At 36.6% G+C, this 13707-nt stretch overlaps 1 protein-coding gene across 1 annotated transcript in view; it reads right to left on the reverse strand.

Annotated features, from left to right (window-relative positions):
• ATP10D (ATPase phospholipid transporting 10D (putative)) overlaps positions 1 to 13707 on the reverse strand; it is a gene marked incomplete at its 3' end in the record, with an annotated part of 93087 nt that overhangs the window by 22928 nt on the left and 56452 nt on the right. Inside the window, exons 6-9 of the mRNA XM_082654024.1 lie at positions 10045 to 10151; positions 9623 to 9754; positions 9088 to 9215; positions 8715 to 8967 (exon numbers count right to left, since the gene is read on the reverse strand). Of these exons, the coding sequence (XP_082510150.1) occupies positions 8715 to 8967; positions 9088 to 9215; positions 9623 to 9754; positions 10045 to 10151 (620 nt within the window). The remainder of the gene's footprint in view (positions 1 to 8714; positions 8968 to 9087; positions 9216 to 9622; positions 9755 to 10044; positions 10152 to 13707) is intronic.

Here is a 13707-nt window from a genome sequence, read left to right on the forward strand (position 1 = left end):
ACTACACTGGCTCTCATCCATACCACTCATTGGTACCACTGAGTGGTACCATATTGGTACCACATTGGTACCATAATTTCCATGTACTACTGAATGCTACTATGGGTCAGGCATTTGTCTCATTTAATCACTGTAACAACCCTCGGAGGTAGATATTATTAATACCTTCATTTCAGAAATAAAGAAATCAAAACTAAGTAATTTTCCCCATCTCACAAAAGTGATACAGGTCAGTCTTATAACCAGTTATATTAAAATCTACAGCCAGCACTATGAGTCTTCATGCTATATTGTTTCTAAATGTAGCCCCAAAAGTTAATATATATTATTCCTTATTATTTCACATGGTCAATATCCCCTGCTCGATTTCAATGGGTACATGTTTTGTAGTTTAAATAATGAGTAATGAGTAAATGAATGAGTAATGAATAATGAGTAAATGTATGAATAGACATATGAATAATATCCTTAGCATCAAGGGAAAGTTGCAGGGTAGGGAGTTAACATTTATTGAATATCTCCTTTTCATCAAGAACCTTGCTAGGTCCTTTATTTTTTTTTTAACTTTTTATTATTATTATTTTTTCCCTTCCCTTTTCACACTTCCTCTAGCTTACTTTGATAATCCTTGACCACCTGGCCAGGACCACTGTCTTTGATTGTGTGGGCTGTGCTAGGTTCTTTATATAAACAACTATATATATATAACTGTATCCATATATATTTTGTTTTTATCTTTAAAATAATGCTATTGTACATACTAGAAACTATCACTGTTCCACTTGGCAGCTGAGAAAAGTAAAACAGTAAACAGTTTGGGTGGGTAGAGTTAGTATTTGAATTTGGGTTTTCATGACTCCAGAGTCAGTACAAGTATCCATTGTGTTATATGTCCTTAGCAGTTACTTGTATACAAGAGGTTAGCTCAGTGATTCTCAGCAAGGGAGGAATTTGTCCCCCCAGTGAACATTTGGCAATGCTTGTACACAATTCGGTTGTTACATCTCGGGGAGAAGTGCTACTGGCATGTGGGCAAAGGCCAAGGATGCTTCTAAACATCTTAAACAGCTCCCCGTAAGAAAGAGTCATCCAGCCCACAATATCAATAGTGCTATGCTGATCAATCCTTGAGCAGCTAAAGAAATTTACTGATGATGTGATAGCATTTTAAGAATAATTAATTAGAATGCTACACAACATATATAAACATGAAGGCTATACGTTAGGAATTTCCCATAGCCATCATTAGGGAACCAGTCATCGTGCAACTGTGTAATTAGTATAAGGCCAGATGGCTGAGCTGTTACTGTAGGACAAACTTGCTCAATAAGTAGAACTGCAAGAGAGAAATTTAAAAAGACCTGGAGTGACTCAATTTTTAATTTTGTGGAAAGCTATGAGAAATAAATCAGTAAAGTTACAATGTGATTCAGAAAACACAGCTACTAAGACCCATACTTTTAGATTCTGAAAAATTTTTTAAAAATTGGGTATGAGGTTTATTATTATACTGATAAACAAAATCTATGCAAATGATCAAGACTTTTATTATGTCTCGTAAAGTAGATTCTAGTTAGTTCCATGAATGCCTCAAAGTGGCAAAAGAATTCTTGCTTTCCGGCTCGTAAGAGAAAATATACAAAGTCTGTAATCTTTCCTTTGTCTCAAGGTAGGTACTACATTAGGTACTATGTTGACTACTTTATTTCTCTCTTATTTAATCTTTCTCCTCTCTTCCAATTCCCCTCTTCAAATATCCAGTAACCTGCTCACAGCCTATAATTTACATTTATTTGATATCTGGAAGAAGTGAGCATGAGACTATGGAACAAAACATTTACCACACGTTTCAATGTGCTCTCCAAAGGGCCAAACACAAGGGTGAACAGCACAGGACACTCAGATTAACTTCTTTCAACTATATCATTCGCATATCCTCAATCAAACATTTTGCTATGAACTAATCCCCCAAACATTTCCAGCATTCCAACTTTCACCTGCTTGTAAACAGCACATTCAGCTGAGTTTCTTTCAACTGTATCATCCACATATCCTTGACACAAAACCTTTCATCCTAAACTAATTCCTCACATTTCCAGCATTCCAGGAATTTGTCCAGTATCTCCAAGCCCCAAACCTTGATCAGGGCAAATCCACCTCCAAAACTGACTGCCTGAAAATCAAAACAATATGGAAAGAGAACACTGACCTTAATCGTACAGCACTTAAAAAGATATTATGTTTCCGTGCCTGTCTCCCACATTGGACCATGAGTTCCTCAACACACAAGCCTATTTCTTATTTTGACAACAATAATTATGACAATACTAGCAGCTAATACTTACAAAGAATTTATTCTGTGCCATGCTCTAAGTGCTTTCATGATTTACCTTCTCTTATCTCTTAACCACCCCATGAAGTAGATCTATTACTGATCCTTTTTATTGTGGCCCAGAGAAGTTATATAAATTTTCCAGGGTCACACAGCTTGCAGGCAGTGGAGATGGGAATCAGACTCAGAAGGCTTGATCCCCAAATCCTTGTTCTTGGAAACTACTAAATGATGCCACCATGTACATCAGATTCACAAACTGCATCATAAAAGCACTGTGTAGACACACCCAAATTGAGGGACATTCTACAAAATCCCTAAATAATGCCCCTCAGAACTCTTAAGGTCATCCAAAAAAAGGAATGGCTAAGAAACTGTCAAATCTAGAGGCACCGAAATGATGACTAAGTGTTACGTGATTTCCTGGATGGGATCCTGGGACAGAAAAAGACCTTTGGTAAAAACTAAGGAAATCCCAATAAAATATGGATTTCGGTTAATAATGAAGTATCAATATGGGTTCATTACTTATGACAAACGTATCTTAAGACTAATGTAAGACGTTAAGACAAGGGAAACTGGGCAAGGGAGCATACTGGAACTTTCAATAATATCTTTATAACTTTCTGTAAACCTAAAACCATTCTAAACTAAAAAGTTTATTATTAAAAAAACTTTCAGTAATCTTTTAAAGGAGTTTAAAAAATGTTTAACACACATATAAATCACGTGGGGATATTGTTAAATGAAGGTTTTAATTGAAGCTTTAAATAGGGGCTTGAGACTCTGCATTTCTAATACACACCTGGGTGTTGATGATGCTTAGTCCATGGACCAAATTTATAAGTTACAAGGTTTTAAAACAAACAATGGTGTCATCAGATGTGTTTAGTTCAACTGCATAAGGGTAAGGGGTTATTTCCCAGCAGCAACGTTTTAAATGGAAATATCTCCTAGTCAATTCTTTTGCCAAAAAATCCTGAAAGCTTAACTAATTTTCATTTCAGTGAAAATAATGTCTCAGGGTTAAATTCTGGGGAAAACTAGCCCCTATCATTACTAACTCCAGCATTTAGAGAAAGAGAGAAAGAGAGAGAGAGACAGACACAGAGAGAGAGAGAGAGAGAGAGAGAGAGAGAGAGCACGTGCTTGTGTGTTTGTGTGCATATACTTGTTTTAAAACCATTACTGACAAGAGACCAGGAGCTCTGGATGTATCTGTGGTAGAGAAGTGTTCAGAGGCAAAGTCAGCACCTCATAGAGGTGGTGTATGTAACACTCCATGGCTCACAAAGTGTTATCTCATCAATTACAGTTCAGCCCGGATGACATTTAATTCTCAGTCACTCAGTATCTTCCCTGCACGAGGGGCCACAGAGAGAAGTACTCACTGGGCAGGAGCGTGTATAATCAGGGACAGGGGTGGGAGAGGGCTGGTATTAGCACTCTTAGATGCTACAAATACAAAATTTAAAACCCAACAAATATAAAAAATAATGCAGTGCTTCCCGCCATATATTTTGTGAAACATTACTTCTGTAAAATACTTCTCAAAAACAGGGATCTATAATCAGATAATCTTGGAAAATAATAATCTCACAAATGGACAGAGGGGTTTACCTACAGTGATGTTCACTGCAGCATTGTTTGCCACAGCAGATGACTGTTGACAACCTAAACAATGGTTGGTTAGTTACATAAATTTTGGCAGTCATTACAGTGCAATATGGCATAAACATTAGAAAAATAAGGAGAGAATGGAAAGGCGATCATGATGAAGTCTTAAGAAAAATGGTTATACAAGTCAAAGCACCCTGTAATGCTATTTTGTTTAAAAAACATATATATTAATGTTTACAGGAAAAAGACTCAAAAGAAATGTGCTAAAATGTTAATAGAGGTCCAATCAGTTTGGTGGGAGTTTTTTTTTTTTTTAAATTGGGGTATAGTTGCTTCACAATGTTGTGTTAGTTTCTACTGTACAGCAAAGTGGAGTTCTTTCTGCTATACAGCAGGTTCTTATTAGTTATCTATTTTATACATATTAGTGTATACATGTCAATCCCAATCTTCCAATTCATCACACCCCCACCCCTACCCCCTGCCTTCCCTCCTTGGTGTCCACACATTTGTTCTCTTCATCTGTGTCTCTATTTCTGCCTTGCAAACCGGTTCATCTGTACCATTTTTCTAGATTCCACATATATGTATTAATATACGATATTTGTTTTTCTCTTTCTGACTTACTTCACTCTGTATGACAGTCTCTAGGTCCATCCACGTCTCTACAAATGACCCAATTTCGTTCCTTTTTATGGCTGAGTAATATTCCGTTGCCTATATCTACCACATCTTCTTTATCCATTCGTCTGTCAATGGACATTTAGGTTGCTTCCATGTCCTGGCTATTGTAAATAGTGCTGCAATGAACATTGGGGTACATGACCCCAATGTTGGGATATTGCTACTCCAGCTTTCTTTTGATTTCCATTTGCATGGAATATCTTTTTCCATCCCCTCACTTTCAGTCTGTATGTGTCCCTAGGTCTGAAGTGGGTCTCTTGTAGACAGCATATATACGGGTCTTGTTTTTGTATCCATTCAGCCAGCCTGTGTCTTTTGGTTGGATCATTTAATCCATCCACATTTAAGGTAATTATTGATATGTATGTTCCTATTACCAGTCTTAATTGTTTTGCGTTTGCTTTTGTACGTCCTTTCCTTCTCTTGTGTTTCCCACTTAGAGAAGTTCTTTTAGCATTTGTTTTAGAGCTGTTTTTTTTGGTGTTGAATTCTCTTAGCTTTGCTTGTTTGTAAAGCTTTTGATTTCTCTGTCAAATCTGAGTGAGATCCTTGCTGGATCTACCCAGCAAGGGTAGTATTGTTGTAGGTTCTTCCCTTTCATCACTTTAAATATATCGTTCCACTTCCTCCTGGCTTGCAGGGTTTCTGCTGAGAAATCAGTTGTTAACCTTATGGGAGTTCCCTTGTATGTTGTCATTTTTCCCTTGCTGCTTTTTAATAATTTTTGTCTTTAATTTTTGTCAATTTGATTACTATGTGTCTTGGCGTGTTTCTCCTTTGGTTTATCCTGCCTGGGACTCTCTGCGCTTCCTGGACTTGGGTGGCTATTTCCTTTCCCATGTTAGGGAAGTTTTTGACTATATTCTCTTCAAATATTTTCTCTGGTTCTTTCTCTCTCTCTTCTCCTTCTGGGACCCCTATAATGCGAATGTTGGTGCATTTAATGTTGTCCCAGAGGTCTCTTAGGCTGTCTTCATTTCTTTTCATTCTTTTTTCTTCTGTTCCATGGCAGAGATTTCCACCATTCTGTCCTCCAGGTCACTCATCTGTTCTTCTGCCTCAGTTATTCTGCTACTGATTCCTTCTAGTGTATTTTTCATTTCAGTCATTGTGTTATTCATCTCTTGTTTGTTCTTTTAATTCTTCTAGGTCTTTGTTAAACATTTCTTGCATCTTCTCGATCTTTGCCTCCATTCTTTTTCCAAGGTCCTGGATCATCTTCACTATCATTATTCTGAATTCTTTTTTCTGGAAGGTTGCCTATCTCCACTTCATTTAGTTGTTTTCCTGGGGTTTTATCTTGTTCCTTCATCTGGGACGTAGTCCTCTGCCTTTTCATTTTGTCCATCTTTCTGTGAATGTGGTTTTCTTTCTGCAGGCTACAGGACTGTAGTTCTTCTTGCTTCTGCTCTGGTGGGAGTTACTGATGGCTTTAAAATTTTCCTTTTTTGGCTTATCTGAAATTTTCTAAAATATTGCTTTTGTAATAAAAATGCAATAAAAAATATGGAACAATGCAGAATATCATATCCAGTATGATTAGCTATTTTTCACATTGTATAGTGATTATATGATACTCAATGTTTTATCCTTCATACACACAAGTAACAACAAAAGCTGGCTTAAAATATATTTACCTAAGAGGAAATATAGTATATTTTTAAAATTCTGGGCAGGTGGATGTCTAAGTTGAACACTACTGGCAGAAATCATAATATCTGTAGTCTTAATAATAGACATAATAATTGATAAGACTGATTTCATAAAAATATAAAACTTCTCACAAGAAGTGACACCCTAAGCAAAGTTAAGAGGCTGTGGTAGACAGAATTCTAAGATGGCCCCCAAGATTCCTGCCCCACCCCTGTGTACACACCCTGTAGGACAGCATCTCACTTCTATGATTAAATTATGTTACCTGACAAAGGTCAGAGGATTTGGCAGATATAATCAAGTGTCTAGCCAGTTGAATCTGAGTTAATATAAAAGAAGCCTATCCTAGGGTAGCTTGACCTCATCAGGTAAAAAGAGGTGCCACAACTTACCTAAAGTCAGAGACTCAAAGCTAGAGGTTCGGCTGGTAGCCTTGAAGAAGTGAACTGCCATGCTGTGGAGAGGCCACATGGCAAAGGGATGGTAGGCCACCTCTATGAGCTAAGAATGGCTCTAAGCTGACAGCCAGCAAGGAAGCAGGGGCCTTAGTCCTACAACCTCAAGACACTGACAACTCTAAAACCAGGAAACCAAAATGAGGACCCTGGGTTGCAGATAAGATCATAGCTCCAGCCAAAACCTGTATTTCAGCCAGGTGAGAGACTCAGAGAGGACGTAGCTATGTGCACCCAGACTCCTGACCCACAGAAGCTGTGAGACAGTATGTTTGTGTTATTTGAAGCCATCAAATTTGTAGTAATTTGTTATCAAATTTGTAGTAATTTGTTATGTAGCAATAGAAAACTAATACAGTGATAAATGATGAACCAAGAAAGTATTAATATTTGCCACCTACAGAAGAAAAGGATAATATCAAGGTTGATACTCAAATTATTTAACTGGTTCAATACAAGTGCACAAATGAAAATAGACATGGGCCACAGACAACCTAGACTGGGGCATACAAGCTGAACGTCAGCCCTGCCTTAATAGATAAAACCCTCCTACAGATTTACTAAGAATAAGAAAAACTCATCTGTTAAATAGGAAGACATGATCACTCTACCAAGGATATTCAAATGGCCAGAAACATATAAAAAGTTAAACAGTTAAACATCTCATTACTAATCAAAGAAAAATAAAGACAATGAAGTGCTAACTATGACTACAAAACTCACAAATTCAAAAGAATAAGTTCATCCCATTATGGCTGGGTGTGAAAAATAGGTGTTATTTTTCTGGGTTGTGAGAACATAAATTAGCACAGTATTTTATAGATAAATTTTGTAGGATCTATAAAAATTTTATATGTGCAAACCTCTGGATCCAGTTGCTAGACATGTATCTTATAAAAATAATTGCACAAATATGTATGTAGAGAAATGCATATTGCATGATGAATTTTATTTTGTATATCATAATTTTTAATCTTGTCTGTCTCTTGCCTTAAACGCTAAGCTACATGAGATCAGGGACTCATGCCACATATTAGGAGCTCACAAAATATCTGTTGAATGAATAAGGAATGTTAATTGCAAGTACTGTTATAAAAGCAAACTAAGTTTGACCACATATAATGCAATACCATGTACTTAACGTGAAGTCATGAACTGACTTGGAAAAAGGTCCATGAGATAATGAGGAATAAAAAAAGCAAACTGCAAAGCATTATTACAACATATTATAACTTATAAAAGGGGAAATGTGCAAATATATATTTTCACATATACAGGAATATGCATAAAGAAATGGATGGTTATATATTCACCAAATGATTAATGGTGGTTAACTTCTAGGTTAATTTGTTTTGGACATTTCTCATAATTACTTTCATAGGAGTACACTTACTCTTATAAATAACAAAATTAATGAAGATCAATTCTTTAAAGGAAACTTACAATTTATATATTTACTTCCTTAGCCTCAGAAGTTCAGTTCATCTTATTTCTTCTTAAACTAGGTATTCTCAGCCAACGACCAATGAATACCTATGGGCTGAAGGATGGGGTCTGGGGAAACTGTTGTCCCTTTGGAATTATTTTCAAAATATTTTTCAGGGAGATGGTCCATAGTTTCATTAGATTCTCAAAAATATCTATAATGCAATATCATTGTCACCAAATCCAACCCCCAACCTTCTACGACTACTGGTAATTTACTTTCCTTTCAGAGAAACCATGGCAAAAAAAAAAAAAGGAAAGAAAAGAAACCATGGAAGTAGAATCTTTGACTTTGACCCACTAACTCCTGACCTACTAACTTCTGACCTAACTTTTAAAGGGACAACAATGAAACAATGCGCATTTAGAGGAGTTAAGTACTCAATGATTAAGTACAGCACTTCTGTGCCAGAATTACCAAGTCATTAAGTGGGTGCAAAAACGACCAATCTTAAGGCTGGTTTTCATAGAAACCCAACACTCACCATTTTCTTCATGGCAGTAATCAAAGCCTGCCACACTACATCTTCGAAAAACCATCTTATTCTCAGTCAGGGTTCCTGTTTTATCAGAAAAGAGGTACTGAATTTGTCCAAGATCCTCTGTGATGTTCAGGGCTCGGCACTGAACAGTAGAATCCATTTTCTCATTGTAGAAATCCACATCGCTTTGAATAAAATATATTTGTCCAAGCTTCACAATTTCAATGGAAACATAGAGAGAAATGGGAATCAAAACCTAAGAAGAGCAAAACAATTTTAAAAATGTTAAAGGTGGAAAAGAAGGGATGAAAAACCATATAGTGCTGGATAAGTAGCCAAGATCTTAATATTCTATGATGAGTACAATAGAAATTACCTGTAACAAAATGATCATGGTCCAAAACATATAGAATCCTCCCAACACTGGTGATATGACATGTCCATCAGGCTCAGGGATGTTAAAAAAGGGTATGTTTTCATATCTGCTCAACCAGATTCCATGACCTTTCAAAAAATGTACAGACATCAAAAGGATGCTATGTATATATTATGCAAATATAGAACTTTATTCCTAAAGAAAGAGAGATAAGAGTATTGGTTTTGGTTGAACACCAACTGTTTAAGAAACAAATTCAAATTCAAACGGTACACATTTTCCTGTCTCTGTCTCTCTCATTCCTTACATCTCTTCCCAGCTCGCTTTAGTACCGTGGCCATGTGTAACTGGATATAATCAATATTAATGCTTTTCAGGTTAGAGAATGAGAGAGACAAAGATGTGAAGAAAGCAATTATTGGCAAATAAAACCTCCCTTACAAAAGTCAAACTTTTTCATAAATTTCATTTTGAAAATACTTTTAAATAAATATCTTGCTGAAAAGATGTCAGCAAATAATCAAATTCTACCTACCCAATGCACCAGTTAAACACATTATAACCAACAGCAGGACACAGCAGAGGACATCTGTATTTGCTCTTCTTTCTAAGTTGCTGCGTTTATACCTTGGTCCGCTGTTGTTCAGCATTGCTTTGGTTTCATGGCCTACATGGGTAACACAGTATGTGAGAAAATGTGCAAACTAAAGCCAGGTAACAAATATCATATTTTTATATCTCGCTGGCAGACAATTTAATGAAAAGTAGTTATGCAACATACTTTGTTAATTTAGTTTCTTTTTGTGATCTCTTTAGAAAAACAGAGACCAATGATTAAGGTTATCAAGACAAAATTTCCTTTCTGCTTCTAGAGATTACATTTTGAATAAATGGAAAATGTTAACTTGCAGAAAAGCACAGAGGAGATGATGGTGAAAAGTCAGAAGTATAACCAACCTGCATAAACCACAATGCCCATGACAGCCTCTGTGTTTCTAATGGTGCATCCTCTAAGTAATAAATTCTCTTTACTGAGACCCACACGTTCTTTGTTGGAGTGTTCTCTATAAGAAAGACAGCATATAAGTTTATTTTTAAACAGCAAAAATGGGCATGTAAAAATAAAAATGATTTTTGAATATTCTTGATTACAGTATGAAGTTAGGCAGTTCACAGGAAAAGATACAAATCTCTGATGCATTTGCTTTTGTTATTTCAGTTACCCACTTTGGCTGGAGAAAAAAGACACAACAGGTTTCTAACACTGATTTCTACCATTCATTGTCAACTTCTAGTATTGATGCTACAAAAATTAGAAAATATTCCAAATAAGGAAACTATTTCCTCTAGTAGAAACTGTATTTGGGGGTAACTTAATAGCTGATGAGGGAAAAGTTCTTGATGGAATTAGAAAATTCCCATTTTTGACCCTGGTGAAATCAAGGATTACTCTTAGGCAATGATAGCCAGTGGCTAAAATCATTAGGTGGAAGGCTGGTAGGGAACTTTATAATGAAAGGATAAGGCTGACAACACCAATCTTAACATAACTACCAACGGGACAAGGGGACATCACTGGCCTCCAGCCTCCAGAAGTTCGAGGACAGAAATTGCTCATCTCCCTCGGAACCTAATCAAGGCTCTAAGAGGGCAAATCAAACAGGGGTCTGTGGCATCAGGGGAACTGTGAAACCTTTGAAACTGCATGCAATATTCCCCTGTGTGTGTCTATATACATTTGTCATTTTCTAGGGAGAGAATTTCTTTCATCAGATTCTGAAAGTGCCTCTGGACAGTTTTCAGGAAATAAGGCCAGAGAAACATGTTAACCACCAATGCAAGGATGCAGTTGGCCAAATCTGCAGTGGTAAGCTCTATGGGCAAGATGACCTGGTCTATTCAACAAATGAGTAGAATGAGGAGGGGGGGAGCAAAAGGAGTGGTAGAGGGACTCCACCCTCAGGAAGGACGCAATTAGCTCAATCTAGAATGTGGTAAATTCTACAAGCTAAATGACCCCATTTCTTCGGAGGGGAAATTTAGAGACATATCAACCAAATGCAACGTGTAGACCTTTGTTCTGATCCTGGTTAGAATATACTGACTCTAAAAATTTTTTGGAGATAATTGGAGAAATTTGAACAAAGATTAGGTATTAGACGCTGTCAAGAAATTGTTCTGAATTTAGTTAAATGTGATAATGATGTTATGGGTATTTTTTTTTTTAAGTTTTTTTCTGCTGTATATTCATAGTGAAGTATTGACATTGAAATGATGTGATGTAGGTGCAGGGAAGGAAGTGGAAGGATATTTGAAACAAAGTTGGCAAAATTATGAAATAGTTAAAACTGGGTGAGGGCTCATGGGTGTTCATTACACGTTTCTTCCTAATTTTGCATGTTTGAAATCTTCTGTAAAACAGTTTTAAAATTATCAAAGTAATTACTTGATGAAATTACTATAGTGGCAAAAATACAGAGCAAACTCATTGGAAAATTTTTAAAAATAAGCAAAATGCAACGTATTTCACCTATTTTGTGAAAATGCATTCTTAATTTCAGCATTAAAGTTAGTTTGTTTTTTAAGCAATACACTTCAGTCTATAAGTCGTTTCTTCTTTATTAAGTATAGGAAGATTGTCATTGTATCTGCTACCCATGCTATCTGGATTACAAGGAAAAGAAAAGCTGTTCAAAAAAGGTTTCCTACCACAAAGGAGGAAAATAGATTTGTCATTTCACTCCTCTAATTTGTAAAACACTCTAAGAGGTGTGTGCTTACATTCCTTCATTTATATGGGTTTATGTACAAAGAGCAAACCATAGGGTCATGGTCAGAACTAGCAGTGTCCTTGGGTTTAACCTAATTCTGTTTTCTGGATTTACGGATGAGGAAATTAAATCCCAACATTCACATTCCTATGTAGCATTCCCAGGCACGCATCCCAGTCTTGATTTGGTTCCTCATGAATATAGCATTTGTTATCCCTAGAACCTTTACAGAACAGATAGAATATACAAAAGAATATACAAAAGAACCAGTTCCAAAGTTCCTTAGTGTATTAAGATACACTTAATCCAAATAAGGGATCCTTATTTTTCACCATTACATCACTCTAGGTTACCATCATTACATCAAAGCCCAACTTCTATCTTGGTCGCACCTGCTCCAAACTCTAAACATGTCCTGCACTTGATGGGTGTGTATTTGGCACTTATAGCATGGGACTTTCAGATTCCATGTGAGACACTGACTGTCCACATGGAGCTCTCATCCATTCAAGAGCCTATGTGATATCTACCATGCGCCCAGCACAGCCACCCAGATGCTGAGGATAGAAAAACAAACTTACACAGTCTTGCCTCCTGTGGTCTAACAGGAAGTGACTGATATAGAAATATGTAAGTAATAAAAATATTATAGGTGTTATTATAGAAATCTGATATTCAGCATACAATGTGGGCACAAATAAGGAAGAAGTCAGTGCTACCTGAGAGTAAGAAGACCAGAGAAGCCATCATTCATACAGAGAGTGAGCTTGAACATCTCAATTTTTGTTGATTTTAGGAAATAGGCTACACAGCAGGAAGAGGATAAGGAGCTAGTTTAGCAGATAAAAACAATTTCACAAAAAATTACTGTATCGTCCTGGGCTGACTCTACTAAATATACAGGCTCTGAGTCAGATTCTATGCAGAGTTCTATATTCCAAGCCACACAGTGATAGACTAAAGTTCCTATTCTTTCCTGTCTAGAAATGTGCCAGAAGCAAGACTGACCTTGTCAGGGGGAGTCAGCGTTCCCAGTAAGAGGCTGTACAAACCTCAGCACCTGAGGTCCAGGTCAAAAAATGTCAGCCCTTAAATCTGACATTTACAAGAGGAAATTCTGTAAATAGTCAGCAGCTGGAGAAAATAATACTAGAAAATGACTCATCCTAAGAGATGGCTTATGAGCACGTTTCTGATGACAGGAATATCTGCTAACGTCCCTTTATCATCTCGCCTCTTTATGATCTATTATATTGCTCACCTACCCTCCAAACATACTTAAACCACTTATGACTCCACAAATGCACTGTGGTCTCAGGCCCCTACACCATTACCTGTGTTGCTGCTCCCTTAACCTGGAATGTCAGCCTTTCTTTGCATTTAGTTGCCTGCCTGGTATCTTCTCATTCTTGATGATTTAATTCTAGCATTACCTCTTTACCTGGACCAAGCCTATTCCCTTTTCCCATTGCATAGCTTCCTGTGCCTGCCCAAACACCTGTCTGTATCAGGTGCTACTTAAAGATGCTACCACGATGTTCTAAACTTCCTTCCATGATGACTCTAACATTTTAAACAACTTGACTGAGGAATAACTAATAAAAATCATAATACATATACTGTACATATTTAAAGTGTAAAACTTGATGTTTTGACGTTTTCCCTGTGAAACCATCGCTACAATCAGGAAAATGAACATATCCATTATTCCCCAAAGTTTCCTTATGTCTTTCTGCAATCTTTCCTTCCTACCTTCCCCCTCCCAGGCACCCACTAATCTGCTATCACTATAAATTAGCTTTCTTTTTTGAGAGACTATATAAATCAAATCATATAGTATATATTCTTT

This window comes from Grampus griseus (genome assembly GCF_964374135.1).
Source record: "Grampus griseus genome assembly, chromosome: 4".
Classification (NCBI taxonomy): domain Eukaryota; kingdom Metazoa; phylum Chordata; class Mammalia; order Artiodactyla; family Delphinidae; genus Grampus; species Grampus griseus.